Source organism: Vipera ursinii, assembly GCF_947247035.1.
Source record: "Vipera ursinii genome assembly, chromosome: 4".
NCBI classification, from domain to species: domain Eukaryota; kingdom Metazoa; phylum Chordata; class Lepidosauria; order Squamata; family Viperidae; genus Vipera; species Vipera ursinii.
This window is the reverse complement of record NC_139514.1, coordinates 20,239,160-20,260,876: the sequence shown is the minus strand read 5'-3', so window position 1 is coordinate 20,260,876 and position 21,717 is coordinate 20,239,160. Positions and strand designations below refer to the sequence as shown.

General features: G+C 40.2%; 1 protein-coding gene across 1 annotated transcript in view; it reads left to right on the top strand.

The window, feature by feature from the left end:
• Nucleotides 1-982: 982 nt before the first annotated feature.
• The window catches only part of LATS2 (large tumor suppressor kinase 2), a 58,476-nt gene continuing 37,741 nt past the window's right edge, over nt 983-21,717 (top strand). The window contains exons 1-2 of the mRNA XM_083362016.1: nt 983-1,254; nt 12,393-13,123. Of these exons, the coding sequence (XP_083218142.1) occupies nt 12,782-13,123 (342 nt within the window). The 5' untranslated portion in view covers nt 983-1,254; nt 12,393-12,781. The remainder of the gene's footprint in view (nt 1,255-12,392; nt 13,124-21,717) is intronic.

Genomic DNA, 21,717 nt, shown 5'->3' with positions numbered 1-21,717 from the left:
ATGAGGTGGCTGGATGGAGTCACTGAAGCAGTAGGTGTGAGCCTACATCACAGGTCTGCAACCCGCGGCTCCGGAGCCGCATGCGGCTCTTTCAGCCATCTCCTGCAGCTCCCAGTCCTCAGCCATGTGCAGTCAAAAAAAAAAAGTGGGACTAAAAAAGTTCAACCAATCAATTCAAATATGCAGGGTAGGTGCATATCTCGCCTTGGCTCCACTCTTCAGTCAAACCCTGTTCTGCGCATGCACGCATGTACGCGCATGTGCACCCGTTTTTTTGCGGCTCCCAGTTTTTCCTTTTGTGAGGGAACCGGTTCCGAGTGGCTCTTTCACTGTTTCAGGTTGCTGAGCCCTGGCCTTAAATGGACTCCAGAAGATGGTAGAGGACAGGAAGGCCTGGAGGAACGTTGTCCGTGGGGTCGCAATGGGTCGGACAGGACTTTGCAACTAACAACAACAACAACAACAACAAAATCAGTTCTGGGGATAGATAGAAAAATCCATGATTTTGTGTACCTCCATTGATTTCAATGGAGCGTGGATTCCCGTCAGTTCATTTATAACAGGGGTCTTCAAACTCGGCCCTTTTATGACTTGTGGACTTCAACTCCCAGAATTCCTCAGCCAGACACGCTGGCTGAGGAATTCTGGGAGTTGAAGTCCACAAATCATCAAAGGGCCGAGTTTGAAGACCCTTGAATTTTCTAAAAACCCCAGCATACGGCAACCTAACAGGGCACGCGGCTGTCTGACAGGCGTGCTGGCCGATTCAACGAGTCCGCGTCGGCTTGACCCAGCCAGCGAAGCTCTTCCCGCGAAAGAAGCGCCGCCGTCTTAACTTCAGAACGGAGCACCGGCAAGGGGCGGCGCAGATATTTCCAGCTGGCTCCGCCCAGCCGGTGTTTGACGGGCAGAACCTCAAGGATCCCGCTACCCCCCCCCACCCACCCCTCCACACCCCCGCCCCGTCCTCCCGCCCCGCTCCGCGCTGGTATGCGAAGGGAGGGAGATGGAATGACGCCGAGTCTGGATCACGTGGGGCGCGCGGAATGCTAACAATGTAGCGAATGTCCCAACTGCGTCCCGCGGCCGCCTCATTCGGAGCCCGAGAGGGGGAAAAGAGAAGAATGGAGAAAGAGCCGCGCGCCGGTGGCGGACGACGACGCCACCGTCGCCTCTGCCGCCGCCGACACAGGAGGGGAGTCGCGGAAGCTGCCCCCTGACTTTCCATTGGGCGTGAAGGGAAAGAAGGGGGGGGTGAGTACGGGAAACCCCGGTTCCTGCTAGCGCAAGGGCTTGCAGAGGGGTGGGGCCGGGGTTTCCCCGGGGTGTGTGAGTGTGTGTGTGTGGGGGGGTGAAGACTGGGTCCCTCTTTCCTTGCTCCTTTGCAGCTTTCTGCCCTCCTGCTTTTAAAAGACTCAGGTGGGGACAGTTCTGGGAAGGGGTGGGGTGGGGGGCATTTCCCCCGGGAGCTTCTTCGGCGCTGCTCGTGGTGCAAAAAAAAACAACAACACCCCACTATTCGAATAACTTGGGGCGGGCAGGAGAATCGGGGAGCCGGCCAAGGGCAGCCGCGTCTTTTTGGGAAGTTGGAAGAGGTTGAGGAAAGCAAAGTCGGTGCCACGCCGCGGAGGAGGAGAGCCCTGGCCGAGGAGCGGAAGACGGAGTGGCGGGCTCGCGGGCAGGAACGGTCGGGGAAGACAGGATACGGTAAGGCAGGGGTCTTCAAACTTGGCCCTTTTAGGACTTGTGGACTTCAACTCCCAGAATTCCTCAGCCAGCTTTGCTGGCTGAGGAATTCTGGGAGTTGAAGTCCACAAGTCCTAAAAGGGCCAAGTTTGAAGACCCCTGCGTGTAAGGCTTGGAGGGAACGGATCCGGGGTAAGAAAGGGCTTGGAGGGAAGGGATCCGGCTGGATCGGCCGCCCTTCTTAAGTTGGCGAGACTCTGGTCAGCCGTTGGAGGCCCCTGGGCCAAACCCACCCATTTCCCTTGAGGCCGAAGTCCGCTCCACCCCGCCGCCGATATGGACGCGGGAAAATCGCGGGGCGATTCGGCAGGCGGACGGATCTTGGGCCGCTGAATTGGCTGCTCTTATTAGGCGAAAGTTGGAACGTGTTCTGTGTGTCCCAGCCAGGCTCGGTGGGGGAAAACGGGTTGCCGACCCAGAAAGGCCTTTTGCCTCGATCCCGTTTGTGGCCGAGAGGAAGCCAAAATGGTTTGCCAGCCCTTTGCAGTTGCCAGGACGCCTTCTAGCTTGAGAACGCGGGACGGCATCCCCCTGACCGTGCAGACGTCTTTGGAAAGCGCTGCGTGCAGCCCTAACCCGCGTAGGAGCGTTTGGGTGTCAGGGGAGCGCATTTGTTCGTCTCGTGAGAATGATGCCGGAGCGTTGTCTAGACGGGTGTGCCGCGAGCAAACCGGGCGCTCCACGCGAATGAACGTGCGCGGTTAGTGGAGCGATGAGTAGCGGGACCCGGGGAACGTCTGAACCGGCAACGTTGATCGAAGCTTCTTGGTAGGTGTTACTCCTACGGCGGACCTGTCCAAGCCCACTGTAGTGGAGGAGGTTCAGTCGTTTCCGAGCGAAACATGGCGGAATCTGATCAGTCTGGAGAGAGGTTTATTTCGGATTAAAAAGGCGGAGAAATGAGAGTTTGGTTTTATGATTTTTTAATTCTATCGTGGAAGATGTACCAGGAATGCGTCCAGAGGCGGAACTCCACCGCCCGATCCAATACAGTGCGACCTCCCTGAGAATTGGGGGGTTGGGGGGGGGAACGGGACGGTGTCTTTTTTTTTTTTAACAAAAGAAACTGACGCCAAAGGATGGTGCAAAAGGTTCGCAGCCTTGCAGCTCTTGCGGACAGGAGTGGCCAAGGGACCTTCGCTCATTATCCAAAGAAGCGTCACTCCTCCCGGGGGGGGGGGCTGCATCCACTCCGGGTGTTTTGCGCCCTTCCAGGAGAGATCTTAACCCGACGAGCTTGAAAGATCGGGTTTGGGTGGCTGGCCGTTCCCGAGACCGCCCTAGGCCCGATCCCACCGGAAGAGCCGCAGCCAACGCCGAATAAACTTTTCAGCTTTAGTCAGTCAGGCCCGCGCTCCGCTGAAGGAAGCTGCGCCTTATTCCGCTCTGGCCTCAACTTTCCGTCGGAAGAGCCGCCGCCGCCGCCGCCTCTTCCCTGGGCTTGGCTTGGCTTGGCTTGGCTTGGCTTCTGAGGTCGATGGGAGTTAGCATGAGGAATGGGCAGGACCATCCCGGCACCTCTGCCTTGAGGACCGCCGCCCCTTGCTGATATTTCCTGGATAGGACTCTGGCCCAAGGCTGAGAAAGACGAGGGAAAGGGGGAATGGGCCACTGTTACAAATGGATTTTTTTCATTTATTGCCTCTTCTGTGTCATATGTTTCGTAGAACCATAGCGTTAAAAGGAACCTTGGAAGTCTTCTAGTCTAGTCCAACCACCGCTCTGGGCAGGAATCTTTCTTGCACCCAGACAAACGTCTTTCAAAACCTCCAGGCACCACTCCTGGAGAGAGAGGCTGTTCCCCTGCTTAATTAATTCTTGTAGTCATGAAATTTCTCCTTATTTCAAGTTTGGATCTCTATCTGTTAAAGCCCAGTAGCTGTTATCCTATTTTTGCTATCCTGTCCTGTCCCTAGTTGTTAACCCATTTTCAAGTTCTCTGGAGTATAAATGTGCACTTGTGATAATCCTTTTTATGTATTGAAAGAGTGCTATCAAGCATCCCTTAGCCTGCTATTCTTTAGGCGAAAGACTTCAAGTTTCTTTCACCAATCTTCCTAGGGTTAAGTCCTCAAACCCTTCAGCATCTTTGTCTCTCTTCTTTCCAGTTTTTCAGCATCCTTGTATTGTAGCAACTGGAACTGAACATGGTATTCCAGATGTGGTTTGACGGGTGCAGCATAGAGCAAAACTATTTCTGCCGTTTGTTTGTTTGTTTACAGATTTATATGGCCATTCAAATCACACGTGGTGACTCCAGGTGTCTTACAACATTAAAACAATTCAAAGCATAAAACCTATACAATCCCTCCTTTCCTTCCCCAATGGCAACAAATACAATCATATCAACCACTTGATTTTCTGTATCAGCTTAGGGTCCCAAGCCCAGAGATACTACCGTGTCTTTAGTGCTTTCCAGAAAAGTAATAAGGTGGGGGGACAGTTTTAATCTCTGGGGGAATGTAGTCCATAGGGAGGGACCTACCATTGAGAAAGCCCTTTTGCTCATGGCACCAGTTGTATTTCCTTAATAGATGGGACCACAACATGCCATGCCTTCCTGCCCTGGCAAATCAGGTTGATGTATCTCAGGAGAAGAACTAACCTGGCCCCAAGTCATGTAGGATTTTAAAGATGATAACCAGCATCTTGAATTGCACCCAGAAGCAAATCAACCTTGCATAACTCACCATGGGCAGAGATGTACAATTGAATATCATCAGCCTACTGATGATATCTTACTCCCATGGTGATGGGTCATCTCCCAAAGCAGTTTCATGTAGAAGTTAAAACAGGAGCAGAGACAGCATGACCTTTGTGGCATTATAGCTCTTACGATACACCCCTAGATTGCACTGACTACATGGGCAGCTATAGGAGAACCTTACATTTTTTTGCCATGCAGCTGCATTTTGTTGAGTAAGGCACAGTGTTGAAGTCTCTCAAAATCCTTTTGAAACTTGAGTCTGGTTTTAGTAATGTTGTTAACAACCTAACCAAACTTGGTGCCATCTGCAGATTTGTTGAGCATCCCTTTGACTAACTTATTAATGAATATGAGGAGCTCTAGATCCAGAAAAGAAACCCTTGCATAACTCTCTCCATGTTTGATTCCTGTAGACATCTCTACATGTGATGCTAAACCTATTATATTCCATATGCAGGTGAAATCTATATTGTTAGAAATGTGATTTTCGTTTGTTCCCCTGATGAAATTATTGAGGAGGAGGAATTCTTTTGCAGTTTGAGAAGTAGCAGCAGTAATATCAAAGAAAAATTAAAGGAGATCCAACTTGACAGAAATATGGAACAGGATTGGTAGGACATAATTGATAGCTTTGATAAGAGAGGAAGCTAATTTTGACATTTATAAATATTAATTTCCTGTTCTTCGGTGATTAAGAATTTTCTAATTTCATATATTTGATCAATCATTTTTAAAGAGCATCCTATGTAGCGTTAATTTTCTCTTAAGAATGAAACCTTCCCTGGTGACTTTTATTGAGAGTAGATAGATCAAATTTTTCAACTACTTATTTTAAAAAATTGCACCTATTATATAATACGGGCTTTTATAGTCAGTAGTTCCATTTTATCACACCCAGGCAAGTAGCTGATAAATCTTTCCTTTGACAACTAATGTCACAAAAATGTTTTTGATCACAAAATGAGTTTCCTTTTGTTGTCTGCTGCATTAAGCTGATTTTAATTCCAGAAATGAAAGTTCAGTATTGACAATAATTGTCTCGTGAAAATACAAGCTTTTACATGCTTACCAACTACCCAAAGTTGATTGGAACCAGGCAGCATCAAAATTAAAGTAATACAGATACCTGAAAAATAAGTCTTGTTAAATTAAACTTGACTCACTTAACAATATATCAGCATCAGATTGCACCAGGGTGATTTTAATTGATATAACTATAGAAAACTGAAATGTAAAACAGAGTTTAGGCCAACAAAACTGATATCTCGATATGATTCTTATGTAGAAACAGTTCCAAGGAATAGAAATTCATGAGGAAATATTCACAGATTGATGGATTTCTGCAGTATGGGACTTTAATTTGTATGGGCTTGTCTGTGCTATGTGTTGTGTTCTTTTGCATATCTTACTCTATGAGCAATGCTTCCAAGAAATGAGATTTTTCTTTCTGCAAACAGATTATGTTGGACCAAAGGAGATGTCTTTAATGACATGTGGGAATGGTTTGCACCCAAGATATTGCAGTAGTTTGTCTCTATTAAGGTCACACTGGGACAGCTGGGATCTTTCTTAGCTTTTTTTTCTTCTAAGGTGCCAAGAGAGTTGTGCAATGTTCTGCTCTCTCCATATGTCAAACATACAAATGAATGTAATATAGCAGCAATTAGAGTACCATTAAACTGATTTGGCAAATTTGCAAATGCAAATTGCACAATGTGTAACACAGGGCTTGTGTGGTGGGAGGAAATGGAAGGGCAAGGTGAGAAATATCAGGCAGGAGATTTTGGGTTGACTTTCCTGTTTTAAAAGAGGGCAAATTACCTAGACCGGTACTGAAGACCCTATTTTCATAGTATATTACTGTACTGAATTGTTAAATTTCTGACTGTATAATATTTTTTCTGTGGCAGATTGCTTCAGGAATATTTCAATTCTAGTTTCCAGTGAAATAAAGCCATGTGCATTAAAACAGTCTTCCTGGAATTCCATTAGCAATCCGTAAAAAAAAAAGATCTTATTATTACTTGTGTATGATTCTTATTAACATGAATAAGAAACTAATGAAGACAAATTCTATATATTGTATGTTAAGAGTCACTATTACTCTAACTGGTTTGAGAAACCTATTATAAATTAGTTCTGTGGAACTGGCATATTTCTTAACCTTGGTCATAATTTAACAGAATAATAGAGTTGGAAGGTATCTTGGAAGTGTTTTAATCCAACCCCCTGCTCAGGAAGAAAATCCTGTACCATTTCAGACAGATGGTTGCCCAATCTCTTCTTAAACACCTCCAGTGTTGGAGCATTCACATTTGGAGGCAAGTTGTCCCACTGATTAATTATTCAAACTGTCAGGAAATTTCTCAATTGATTCTCAATTGGTTCTCTCCTTGATTAGTTTCCATCCTTTGCTTCTTGTCCTGCCCTCAGGTGCTTTGGAAAATAGCTTGACTCCCTCTTCTTTGTGGCAGCCTCTTAGATATTGGAACACTGCTATCATGTCACCCCTAGTCCTTCTTTTCACTAGACTAGACATGCCCAATTTCTGCAACCATTTTTGTATGTTTTAGCCTCCACTCACCTAATCATCTTTATTGCTCTTCTCTGCACTCTCTCCAGAGTTTCAACATTTTTTTTATATTATGGTGACCAAAACTGGATGCAGTATTCCAAGTGCGGTCTTACCAAGGCATTATGACATGGTATTAATGCTTCATGTGATCTTGATTCTATCCCTCTGATAATGCAGCCTAGGACTGTGTTGGCTTTTTTGGCAGCTGCAGCACACTGCTGGCTCATATTTAAGTGATTGTCCACTAGGACTCCAAGATCCCTCTTGCAGTTTATATCTGAAATAGAGCATAGTTTCTTTACTGAATACATAAGAACTAGTGTTATAGCCTATTTTGATCTTCCTCAAGAATCTACAGTACTCATTTTGAGGCAAACGTTTCTACATCCTAGTGGGGACTGGCTTATTCATAGCATGTCTTATTTTATTTTATTTTTTAAAAAAACACTCATAACCTTTGTCTTGGATGCAGATTACAGGCTAAACTGATGGTAGCAAACATTGATTATATGTGAAATAAAATGTAGATGTATTGAGAAGAATGTTGTGGTAGAATTTAGTATATGCTTAAATGTTTTTCATGCTCAAAGGCAAGTTTGTGCCATTTTTTTTATCATTTTGTGTTTTACTTTGCTGTGCTAATATTGACGATATTGTATAGATTGCTCTCTAGACATTTTGGACATCAACTCTTACCAGTGCCGCTTAGCATGACAAGTGGTAAGAGACCATGAAAGTTAAGGCATGTAGAGAGCAGGAAGATGTCTACCTGTGCTGTAAACTCTAAGACAGGGGTCTTCAAACTTGGCCCTTTTATGACTTGTGCCTGGCTGAGGAATTCTGAAGTCCACAAGTCATAAAAGGGCCAAGTTTGAAGATCCCTGCTCTAAGATGTAGGGCAGGGGTAGGCAACCTCGGCTCTTTTATGACTCATGGACTTCAACTCATAGCTGACTCAGGAATTCTGGGAGTTGAAGTCCATGAGTCATAAAAGAGCCGAGGTTGCCTACCCCTGATGTAGGGTCAGTTATAAAGGAAACGTAGCTCTGCCTACTTCCCACTCTTCAGCATCTGGTGTTTTAAGTAATTGCCTTTGCTAAAGAATTATGTCTTTCCTGCAGCATACAAAGTAAGATTCCTTACCTCTGGTGGAAATTGTGATAAGGAGCTTTATGGGATTCATTTAACATCAGATGTGGCTTTCTATATTCTACTGAGAGAATCCCTAGTAAAATACGACAAGGTGAGGGTTGCCATATGTAAGTTATACATTAGCCCCTGCCTAGATAATCTTGTAATTGCCAGATTCAGCATAAATGGCTTTGAGTAGTCAAGATAAGCAATGAAGAAGGTATCTGTATCACGTTGTCAAGTCTGTCTCATTTTTTTAAAGTTTCTTGGATGTAAGTGGGATGCCTGTTTAGTGTTCATATTTCTTTGATAACTCCTTAGCTCATGGAGGCACAAAAAACTTTTCAGGAAGTCCATGCAATTCTAAAATATCAAAACTGTTCTGGTCTTGAATGAATGTCATAGGGATTGAATCTAGAGCTGGCAATAATCAGACTACCTGTGGTTTATGGGTTTTACTTAATTTTTTTTAGAATCCCACATTTGGATGCAGAGCTCAGCTAGGTAAAATGTAAAGGTAGGATGGGGAAGGTTCAGCCCACAAACCTTGCACCCAATATGCACATTTGTATCAGATCAGGGATTCTATCCAGCACTTTTCCAAGTATTCAGGAAATTTTTCTAAAGTCCTAGTCAAAGATTACGAATAAATACTCCTATTTATAGACTTTGAAGCCAAGTACTATGAGTACTTCCTATTCCCAGTTGTTCCTCTTAATATGTTTTGAAATGAAATAAAATGTATGTTAGATCTCAGAACGTCAATGTATTTTTGTAATTTGCCCCAGATATTATGTTTCAGCAGATAACATTTGATGACTCTTGTCTGGGCTGAGAAGCTAAGTTGGGCCATGTTACATGGAGAACAAACTCCTAGTGAATACCAGGAGGGCTTTGGACTAATTGAAAAAACATCCAAAAAGAAAGGAATGACAAAAGATCTTTGTATTATCACCAAAGAAAATCTATGTGGACTTAAAATCTATGTGGACTTACAAGAATTAAGTATGAATTGAAGGAATTTTTGATTTTTTTTAAAAAAAACCTAGATATTATTCCTTATTCTAGTTTATCACAGTACTTACTGTAGTATTTAATATACTTTAATTGGTGATTTGGAAGAGGAATACGTGCCCCAAAGAATTTAATATCTATACTCAACTATTGTAAAATGTGTGTGTAGCTGATCTTCATATTCTTCTAGTGTACATGTGGTTGTTGTAGCTATTTATAGAAGAAAAGGGGCTTTCCATTTTTAAAAAAATCTGAGTTGTAAGAAATGGAATGAAAATATGCCTTCTTTAAAAAGCAGTGACAGAAATGGTTGTGGTTTATTTCCATTCTGCAGCATGGTTAGAGGGGGAAAATGCTTAAATACTTAATTTTGTTTTGCATATCTACTGCGAAGGCTTTAATAATAATATTTCTAAGCTGCTGGTATTGCATTAAGTTAAATCAGCTGCAGGAAAATCTCTTCTGCTTCACTAATTATTATGAATGTATAGTAATGATAATAAACATATACGTCTTGAAAGAACTGCAAAAATCCTTTTTTTGTTTTTAATAGAAAGATGAAGTTCTATATACATTTGCTCAAGAATTTGGTATCAGGATCCTAACCATGTATTTGGCTCCGGAAAGATCTTTCTCGAAAGAAAAATGAGAATTGCATGAGAGTATCAAAATGCTGAAAATATATGTTGTAGGTTGCAGCGCAGAAGAACTAAGATACCACATGGCTTGAAATTAAGAATCATTGAATTATAGGACTGGAAGGGATCTTGAAGATCTTCTAGTCCAACACCCTGCCCAGGGCATGAGGCCTTATATCATTCCAGACAAATAGTTGTCCAATCTTTTCTCGAAAACCTCCAGCAATGGAGCACCCATGACTTTGGGAGGCAACCTCTTCCATTAATTAATTGTTCTTGCTGTCAGGAAATTCCTCCTTAGTTCCAGGTTGTATCTCTCTTCTAACCATTGCTTCTTGTCCTGCCCTCAAGTGTTTTGGAGAACAAATTGACCCCTTCTTCCCTATAATAGCTTTCAAGTGAGGGTGAAGGTTCATTTTCCAAGCTTGTGGGTTGGTTTCCAAATGTTTCGTTACCAGGTGACATCTTTAGCAGAGTTTAGAGGATGTCAGTGTTCTTCTGTTTATAAGAGCTTCAAGTGGGCTTCACTTGAATTTGTCTTGGGCCTAGTGCTTACCTTGAGGCATCCCACTGCATACTTCTCTCCACATAGATGTAGTTCCATTGAAAAGCACATGCTGAGTGCATTTGGTCAGCCAGCTGCAAATCCATCTGGTGGTAGTACTGTCTATCCCATTGTTCTGTCTTACTAAGAAGTAGGGTATGGTCTACTTTATCAAATACCTTATTGAAGTCTAAGTATATTATATGCACAGCATTTACTTGAGCCACTAATTTAGTCACTTTATCAAAGAAGGCAGTAAGGTCTGTTTGGCATGACCTGCTTTTAACAAACCCAGGCAGGCTTCTAGTAATCATCTTGTTCATTTCTAGGTGCTCACAGATCCTCTGCTTGCTTATCTTTTCCAGGATTTTCCCGAGTATCGATGTCATGCTGATTGGTTTATAGTTTCCTGGAACTATTCCCCCTTGTTGAAGATTGGAATCACATCAGCTTTTTTCCAGTTGCTCCAGGAACTACGAATGATTTTATTCAGTGGTTCCATGATGATATGTGCCAGCTCTTTCAGTACCTGTGATATCAACGATCTGGGCCTGGCAATTTGAACTCATTCCAAAGTGGATAGATGTTCTCTTACAAAAATTTTTACTTATTTTAACTTCTGTTCCTTTTTCTGTCTCCCACAGTGCTGCTTTTCATAGGTGGGGCTGTTTTTTCCTTATGTGTAAAAACAGTTGCAATGAAGGAATTAAGCAATTCTGCTTTATTGATCTACCTTTTCATGAATACTTGGATGGGTTTGGAAAAAAAAAACTTTCCAATCCTTTTGCTTTTGGCTACTGCATCAGCCTTGCTTTGTTCAAGAAGTTGTCATCTCGTGGTTTCTGAGCATCTGGTATATATGTGCCTTTGGTTCAGCATGCTTCTTCTAGACTTCTTTATTCCAACTTCAGCTTTTTCTGGCCTGGTCTCTGTGTGCTTTATCTTTCAGTATTCATTCCTTTTGGATGATCCCATATTTTTCTGGGAACAGCAGTCAATATGATTCGTCCCACTAGGTATATGTTTATGAGTATTATGTATTGTACCATGTTACGAGATGGAGGAATGCAGATTTCCTAGTCATCTTGCTGCATGGCAATTTATCTCTTCATGCTTCAGTCCCTACCACATTCCATTCCCCCATAACTTGCTTTTGAGCAACTTGCACTTTTCCCCAGTCTTGTTCGCTCTGTGTTGCAGACTGTAAACGATAAAAGTCTGTGCCCATTCTCAACTGCTGGAAAAACAATTCCAGATCAGAAAATGAATCCAATGACCTGCCATTGTTGAAATGATATCCATTATTCTTCCCCTAAACTGAAGACAATATGAACAAAAAAAATATCTCATGATCATTTTCTTTCCTGTAAGCGATTTGTGCAGTGCTATCTATCTTTCTTAGATCAAGCTTTAAACATCAGGTTCCTTGTTCTACTTTCAACGTTGAACTGACTTTTTTTGTTCTTTCATTTCTTTAGAACAGGGGTGTCAAACTCTCCACATCACGTGACATGACTTTTTTCTACTTGCCGGAACTGGGGTGGGCATGGCTTCCATGTGACACATCTGGCCGGTGCCCTGACAGTTTGACAGCCCTGCTTTAGAATTTCTAATCAACTCCCCCTAATACAGGGGTGTCAAACTCACCGTGTGATGTGATGTGACTTTTTTTCCATTGCTGGCAATGGGGTGAGCACGGTTTCACCATGACGCATCTGGCCCGCAGGCCGGCAGTTTGACACCCCTGCCCTAATATGTAATGCTCTTAAAGATTAAGAGTTTCTTACATTAGGTTTTTTTAAAAAAAAATAAAGACTTTTTAGTGCTGATTTGGTTTAATAGATGTTTTATAGTTGAATCTAACTCTGAGGTACTTCTATATCCTTCATAGTTTTAATTTTTTATTATTTAATGATTTTGGTTTTATAAAAAAATACTACATAAATAAAAACGAGGTAATTGCAGATTTTTCTGAATACCTTAAGACAAAAAAAATAAAGATTTGCATGACAGTATTTTTGTTCTTTTTTCTTTCAGACACTGGAGAGAAAAGAAGAGATTGGAAAACCATTTGTCTGAAACTGTATAGGTTTCCAGCTTGAACAGGGGGTTGGACTAGAAAGCCTCCAAGACCCCTTCCAACTCTGTTATTTTGTTAAAAACAGCAAGAGGTTTTTAGGAACCATAAAACTGAGCTGAAGAGAAATGACATCAGCTACTGCTCCATGACTATTGATTCTTCTGTGTACCAGAGACTGGGAAAAGTGACAAGATTTGCTATGGAGGTTTGCCACCTACCTGTGAATTGATTTCAGGGGAAAATGTTTCATAACAAACTAATATCTTCCAGAAGAACAACATTGAATATCCACAGTTATATCTGCAAAAGAAGTTGGTATTGATGCTGAAACAAAATTGGATTAACCATGAGGCCAAAGACTTTCCCTGCTACTACTTACTCTGGGAACAGTAGACAAAGATTACAGGAGATCCGGGAAGGTCTGAAACAGCCTGCCAAATCTTCTAGTCAGGGATTACCCATTGGACCAAGCAGTGAAAGTTCTCTGGACTCTAAAATTCTAGTAGGAAAGGATGCAACCAGACAGCAGCAAATCCGACCGGCTGCCAAATTTGGGAATTACCAGAAAGCACTGCGAGAAATCAGATATTCTCTATTGCCCTTTGCTAATGAGTTGGGCACTACCTCTGGAGTTGTTGAAGTCAATAGACAAATGTTGCAGGAACTGGTGAATGCAGGATGTGACCAGGTGAGTATGCATTTAGAGCTGAGATGGGCAAGAAGGCCATTCTGTGCAGGTTGTATTGACTTCTGGATATGTTGGAATTATTAGATGACAATTAAGTTGTTGTTCAGTACATGCAGTGCATTCATTCAGGCCATGACTTTTGTCCTGTGGTCCTGTTGCCATTTCATATGCTTGGCGATCCTCATAGGATTTGCTAACCGGGGTTTGTTGAGTAGGTTTCAGCTCATTTAGTTGCACTTCATAGGAAAATATAAACTAGAGCTAAGCACTTTTTTGGCCAAGGGGCCGCACTTTAAAATTATGATGTTGATCTGTGAAGTCTTCATGTCCTTAACTGCACCAGATGGATAGCCAAATATTTTCAACTTAGGCTCTCTTTTTTTTTTGCAAGGTTTGCTGGAGGCCTTAAGAGTCCAAATGAACATGGGGTTTAATGCATCCCTTTTAAGCTTTATTTCAATGAAAACATTATTAGAAATTCATCACTGAAAATCTGACATTTTGCCTATTGGGGCAATGTAGGATGCAGTAACCAAATGGGACTGACAGCTGTATGTAGCCTGTAGGTCATGAGTTGGCCTATATAGTCATAAACCCTTGTTTGTAAATCACAATGCTAGGGTTCATACAGCATCCTAAGCCAGCATTAATTAGGCTACCTCATGCCATATGTATAGTAGGCTTTGTATAGTACAGTTATCAATTTGAGGACTTTGGATAATATTGGAGTTGTGAACCAAGCCATTGTGTTTTGTACCAGGCTGATAATAGTTGGGACTACCACTGCTTGCCCCATGTTCTACATTCCTTTGAATAGCTTGCACTATTTTCTAGGGCCATGTGGCTGTTTCAGAAACTGTTCTTGATCCTCTCCACTGTTGTCCATGCCAGTTTATATGATGTAAATATGTGGCTGCTTTAACAATTCAAAATGAGGTGCTTCAAATTTGCTCCCATGCATTCCAAAGGCACAATCTTGCAAAGAAATACATTTTGAATCTTCTCCGTCAGTGCTTTTTCAATTTGGCAACTTTTAAAATGTGTGGATGTGTGGGGAATTCTGGGAGTTGAAGTTCATACATCTTACACTTGCCAATTTTGAACAACACTTCTACATGAAAACTGTACTACTGAACTAAAGAAAAGTACATCCTCTGACACTTCCTGAAAAATGGTCTAAAAAGCACTGTGGCTGGGTTGTGGGGGGGAGGGGGGAATGTTGTTTTTGATTTTGATTTTTGCCTAGTCTTCAGTTCTTACAGATTTATTGCAAATCATGTGATATAAACACTGCAAAATCTGGAGTTATAAATCCAACAACTAAAATGCTCTGAATTTTTATGATTGCGGTTGAAAGTTTAACACTGAAGTCTAGCACACATTTGTTAAAAAATACTATTTTTGAACAATTTATTGAATTCCTTCATAAATGTTGCAACTCTTCCCACATTGTGTGAAGTGGCCTGTTGTGTTAACCCAGGCATTGTGGTTGGTAAACTGTCACTTACCATTATCATTACCTATGAAACCAGATAGTTGTGGCTTATTTAGCAAAGCATAGTTAGACAGGGTATCACATAATCCTGTATGGGAACCCAGTCTCTTAAGTATTTTAGTTTTTATCTGTAAAACTATCTACTAAGAAGGTCTTAATAAAACCACAATAATTAATGTTATTCTCTTAGTAACATCTGCATGAAGCGCACACTGCTATAGATGTTACTCTTTCAATAATTATGAGATAGTCCCAGAACTTGTACAACTTCATACCAAAAGGCATGACCTTGCTCATTTAAAAAAAATATGAAGTCAGAAATGCTGCTAATGGCCTATCAACTGGTAAACAAAACTTGCTTAGCTTGAGTGTGCTTGTTGCAGCCTTCAAGAAAGAATGGAGCACAAGCCAAAATGTACGGTATTTCTTGCAGATCAGTAAGCCATTTAGAAACACCCCAGGCTATTAAATGTGGAATGCTGCGTGCAGTTATAGATAGTAGCTTTCAGAATTTTAATTTCATGGAATGCAACCAAGCATGTGATTGGAAGAGTTCAACCACTTGAAGAGCTTTAAATTGTATTGTGATCTTTCTCCCTCTCCCTGTTTGAAATGAAAAAAGCTGGCAAGGTTTTCTTGTTTCCATTGTAAATCAGTAATGCTGATATATACCTTGTTGAATTGTTGCAATTTGTCCTTAGATTACAAAGATGCCTTGAGCAAATTTTTGAATGCACTTGGTTTTTCCACTAGTGGAGAAGTTTGACCCTTCATTCCTATGAAGTAAAAACGCTATGCCTATGGCAAAAGAGAAGCATCCGTTGAATTAAGTTCAATTCTCAATGATTATATTTTTGGGGGAAAATACAATGTTCCATTATTGCCTTTTGGTTTGTTTGTTATTCCCACTATAGACTGTAATCCTGAGATTTAGTGGTGGGTATTGTTGTTGTAGTAGTAGTAGTAGTATAAATCTGCCTTTTAGATTTGTTAAGAGCACCCAACTACCAAAAAAAAAAGACCAGGCAGCTTACAAAACCAAGTCTGATCATGCTCATCTCTTTTCAAGTCAGCCATATCACTCACCCCCTCCCCAAGCTGCCTTTATTGGTGTTATGATCAACAGAAACCTCGAGATTGTAGGGTAAAAAACATTGTTGTAAAACGTATTGAAAGAAGGCAAAGGCAGACTATTTCCTTAATTGAGAAAAATGCATAGATGCATTCATGTTTTTGCTAGAGTTCAAGCTCAGCTCAGTAGGATCTTTGCTTCTTGCCACTTGAAACTCAACTAAATTCTTCTTCTTCTTCTTCTTCTTCTTCTTCTTCTTCTTCTTCTTCTTCTTCTTCTTCCTCTTCCTCTTCCTCCTCCTCCTCCTCCTCCTCCTCCTCCTCCTCCTCCTCCATTCTATGCGATCTGAAATCTCAGCTGCAGTTGCCAGAATGCTAACTTTTGTACCCACTTCCCAATTACCGGTAGGCAGAACTGAAGGATATTCCATTCTGTCCTAAGGGGCTGCTACTTAGATTAATAACTATACAACTGATACCCTGTTGGGTCATCATTTCAGAGATATTTCCTTACCTAAATAGAGAAATGGAATAACCAAAGGCAAAAAGGCAGTGGGAGCAGGAACAGCTTCCAACTTCCTGCCAACTTGCCTGCAGCTGACTGCTCTCCGGCAGGCTATGGTGGGACCAGCCTACCTGGCCGCCTTAGGGCTATTTTTGGCCTTCACTAAGGCGGGACCAGTCTACTAAATTTCTGGGCAGAGGCTGAGGAAACTTAAGTGATTACAAATTTGCAAATTTCAAACACAAATTTAAATCCATTGGAGACATGATTCTCAGAATTTGGATGCTTTGTGTAAATTAGCCCATTTGAGGCACCTTGGTTCAAAAATTGTTGCCCTAGGTTGCATCAGTTAAAAGTTACAGACAAAAGAGTTTTAGCATTATATAGCTACATTATAGGAATGTGGAATATTAAATGAACACTTGATCTTAGACAAAAGACTGAGAAGCACAGGAATATTGATTACTTATAAACAATATATCTAAGAACATCTGCTTATGCCTATCTTAAAGTTAGGAATTTGAAATTTGTTATGGCAGCATTCTTGCTTGTACTGCAAAATCAATTTAAAATTGCTTCCATGCAATTCTGGTGAAAGCAAAAGTAGAATAAAAAGCAAAAGCAGTGATGAGCACTGTGATTCCTGAAAAACTAAAACATATATAAATTATAGTAACAGCATGATGGGGCTAGATCAGTGTTTTTCAAATTTGGCAACTTTAAGATGTGACTGGGAAATTCTGGGAGTTGAACTCTGCACATCTTAAAGTTGCCAAGTTTGAAAAACATTGTGCTAGATGCATTCTGAAATTATAGTGTCCTCTAAAAGTTAATGCCACAATTTTTTGTGGATGGCAATGTTTTTTCCCCCTATCTGCTTCAAGAGACTAATTTTGTGGTGTTTCTAGAAAATGCAGTACTGTTATATTTATGATGCTGAAAAGTCTGCTTGTCAGGCCAAATACTTAAGCAAACACTGATATTTTTCTTCACCTGCTGGGAAAGTTAACAACACATTTCCTGGTAAAAAGCTTGAGCTGGGAAAGAGATATGACACCACTTTCGTAATATGCAAGTGACTTACAGAATGCTCTTTAGTGAAGGTGGATGATGCAGTTGATCAGACAGGTAGGAGAAGTGAGATGAATGAGCGTTTGCCTAGTTATAATTGTAGAATGTATTATGAATTCTCTCTTTTTAAATATGTACATAATCTGTTGTCAGTGTCTGATTTCCTCCTTGAAAGAAATGTCATTTTCATACTGGCTAATTTTCCTGTAAAATTCACTGGCAGAGCTGAAGCCTTTTCCCCAAATTGTTAGATGAACAATACGTAAATAATAAGCTATAACAGTTTCCAGTACTTGTATTTTTTTTATGACAAGGAACATTTACAGGTCTAAAACGAGACTCAGTGTATTTCTTGTTTTCTATGAATAAGCAACTAAAGGACAGAACAACAGTTTTGTAGGAGCAATATAAATCATGCATTAAAAATTCTCTCTTCCAAATTGTAGGGCTGTGTAGTACTTCAGATTCAAAAATGAAAAGGTGCTTCAGAGCGCACAAGGGTGCACAATATAGCACTCTTTGCAATTTACCTGAAACTAAATACAGCTAATCCTTGATTAATAATTATTTACCTAGTGACCGTTCAAAGTTAAAACAGCTCTGGAAAAAGTGATTTACTACCTGTCCTTATATTTATGATTGCCACAGCATCCCTATGGTTATATGGTCAAAATTTGGGAGCTTGTCAACTAGCATGTATTTATTACTGTTGGAAGAAAAGTCTTCATCGTGGTTCATCCAAGCTGGGAATAAACATGGCAACTGCTTACTATTGCAGTGTCCCGGGGTCACATGATCGTTATTTGGGACTTTCCTAGCTGTCTTCCGACAAAGTCAATGGGGGAACCCAGAATCATTTAACCACCACAGCAAAAAGGTTGTAACATTAGGCATGACTAACTTAACAACCACCTTGCTTAGCAATGGAAATTCTGGTACCAATTGTAGTTGTAAATCGAGGATTGCTTTTATAACTTTTCCCAGGACTTAACTGTAGAAAAGACGAGTTGCTTTCAGAAAATTCAAAGGTAGGTGTTTCATGTTTGTGCCTTTGAATCTGAAGCACGACTATGCAATTCTATTAAATTGAAATATTTTTTCTTGCATTTAATCATATTGTGATAAACTTTTACTTAATATCATTATTTAATTTTAATATTATTTTTAAGAAATACTTGCTGACTTTCTAATTATAAGTAATATAAAAGTTAACAAGGGAGCATTCAGAATGCACTCGTTGCTTGGTTCTAAATATGGTTTATCTGATTTTGTCTTAGTATGTTGTATGGTTCCAGAAAGTAGGTTGTGTAATGCTACTTATATCATTTGGCACTGTGTGTGACTCCGGTTGTTATGGCTTGTTGAACAAGCCAGGGATTAATGTGGCCATGATTTAATATTCAAGAGAGATTTTTTCCCTCTGTTTTTTACAATTTATCATAGAAATCCTGGTTTCTATGTTTAAATATGCAGGTAGTACATTAGCTATTTGGAAGCCAAAGGAAGTACAGGCATGTCAGATAGAGAAAACTAGTCTTCCAGATATTTTGAAGCCCGCCGTGTTCCACTGTTGCCTCTGCTGATTCAGAGGCATTGAAGTCTATCTACTGTACAACTGTGATCATAGATTCTTGCTATATGCCAGGTAGACAGGTTTTTTTTTTAAGATTTGGAGTTGGTTATTTAGCTAGCTTGCTAACTAGAATGCCAAAAGGATTCAATTTATTTTTTTTCCATAAATATCAAAGCAGATGGTGATTTGTTCTTCAAAATGTCCTTGTAGAAGTGATGACAGTCAGAGTACGTAGTTTGCTATTATGACTTTCCTAGCTCTACTGATGGTTTTTAAAAGAAAGTTGCCTCTCAAATAATTTCTGCCATGGTCCCTGCCCTCTGGAACAACATCAGGAATGGCCCCAACCCTTCTGGCCTTTCAGAAAGCCATCGAAACCTGTATGTGCCATTGGACATGGGGATCCCAAGGAAATATGAACCTGTTAAATAGTTATATTGCCTATAGTTAGAGTGCAGTCTCCTCTTTTATTGTTGTATTGTAAATGTACCTTTTAATTTTTAATTATTTTTAATGGTAGAAGATTAAGATTTGACTTGTGTTTGAATGATCTACACCACTCAAAGTCACAGGCAAATGAGATGTGCAGCCATATAAATTTAATAAATAATAGTAACAACAATAATGATGATTTTACATCTGCTGTTTTCAGTTCTTTTCCTGCTATCAAGATTGAAGATACAAACACAAGAGCTCACTTTCTTGATTAATTTTAGATGTTATGCACAGCCATGATTGGTTGAAAATATTGTGGTCTGCTTCACACATTAAGTCATAAATTATGGTTTATAATACCTGGGTTAATGTATCATGCTGTAGCAAAACAAAACTACCCATGTTATGGCTTAGCCTTAGACAATGTATTGTGCCTGATCGTCTGAGCAAAACAAGGTCTTTTTGGCGAGGTTAGTTTGTAAAATATTGCTTTTGTGGAATAATTAAAAGCAAATGCATATCTTAATTCCACACATAAAATCAGTTTCCTTAGAATAGGGTGGCTGCTTTGTGTAAGCAGAGTATATAGTAATGCTGTAATAACTCACTTGATAGTATTTTGTCCATGTATTTGGCTATATTAAAAAGGGGTTAAAATAAATAAAACAAGCCATATAAGTGTGAGAACTACATCTTATTTTGCAAAGAGGAAATGGCTTCACCAGGCCATTGATATTTCTATTATTTACTCATTTGTATTGTCAAAAAAGTAACTTCCGACCAAAAGGTTAAGAATGCTACTTATGCTTCAGGAAGTGATATCACAATATTATCAGGGTGTAGTGGTTCCTCTTGGAAGGTTTTTATGAAACCTTGACTCTTCTTGATAGCTTAGCCTGGACAAGATTCTAAATAGTTTTGGAAAAAACACAACAGCTATGTTTTGCAGATAGACCGATCTCCTAAAAAAAAAAGCATATAGAGAAGCCAGTTTCTTATAAGGCATTTCTGGTGATCTCCATCCAAGATTAGGCTTATATCTCAATATTTTTATATTTCTTGGTTTTCAGATAGTCTTCTCTTTTTTCCTGACCTCATAGAATGTGGATTTTGAAGTATGAAATAACAATAAACTCATTTTACTGACCAGGAAATGTTTATGATTAGAAGAGATTTCACTAGAAATAGCAGAGCTCCTTGCTTGAATTTTATAATGAATACTGGCAGTCCTCAACATCTGACCAAAGTTATGAGGGTGCTAAAAATGACTTACAATTGGTCCTCACATATGACTGTTGCAGTGTTCCTTGGGTCACTTGATTAAAATTCAGGAGCATGGCCACTAGCATTTATTTAGGATGGTCGCTGGATTGTGGGGGTACCATGATTGCTGTTTACAATCTTGGGGCTTTCAACAAGCAAAGTCAATGGGGAAAGTTGGACTTGCTTAATGTCCACATGATTTTCTTAATAACTGTGATAAAAAGATAGTAAAACAGAATGCAACTTACTTAACCTTATAGCTTAGTGACAGTTCCAGTCCCAATTGGGCTTGCAAATTGGAGACTACTGTATGTAAAATGTAGGGATTTGTATTTGTTGTTATAGCATTGATCCATGTGGATTTGTCCCTTAAAATTACAGACAATTAGCAATTAATTTCTAAGAAAGCCTTTGAGTTTATAAATAGTTTCTGTGGAAGCTAAAATGTAACAAAATTAACTGTGATCAGGATCTTTATGGAATCCAAATGTGTGCACACTTACTGTAAACCATGAATCAGATTTATCAGTCACAGTGGCTGGTAGCACGCATCATATTAAGCCATGATGTGGTTTGCTTAGTTTTGGCTTAGTATGTTGAATGAACCCAGCCATTGTGGTAAGTAAATAATGGTTCATGGCTTATTGTAATACATCAAGAGATTTTGGCAATCTCAACCAAGTTAAAACAAATTCTAGAACTTGGAATAAACTGGAAATGGCTTATTACAACAAACTTAACATTAAGCTAAATACAACTTAGTAAAGTGTATAAATCTTATCTTTGCTTTCATACCTTGGCTCAAAATTAAAAAACAAGCAATTAGAGATACTTATGGATGCTGAATGTGAGAGGATCAAATCCTGAGCTATTGCCTTAAAAGAGATACTGGCTAAAAACTACCGTAATAGTTATCTTCCAAGGATCAGAATCATAAGTTGTTCTACATTGGCTATGTGTTGATTTCTTTGCTTCCAAAGATTTAGTAGATGAAGAATAGGTGAAAATAGACTTCACCTATTAGTCAGGGAAGGGGAGTACATTTATTAAATTGATATTGTTAGTTCTAGAGAGATTGCAAATGCTTAAATCAACATACTCACCTGGTGACAGGTAGTTGAATAAGAGAGAGACACTGGGTAATTGCATGACTCACAGTTGTGAAAGAGATAAACAATTTA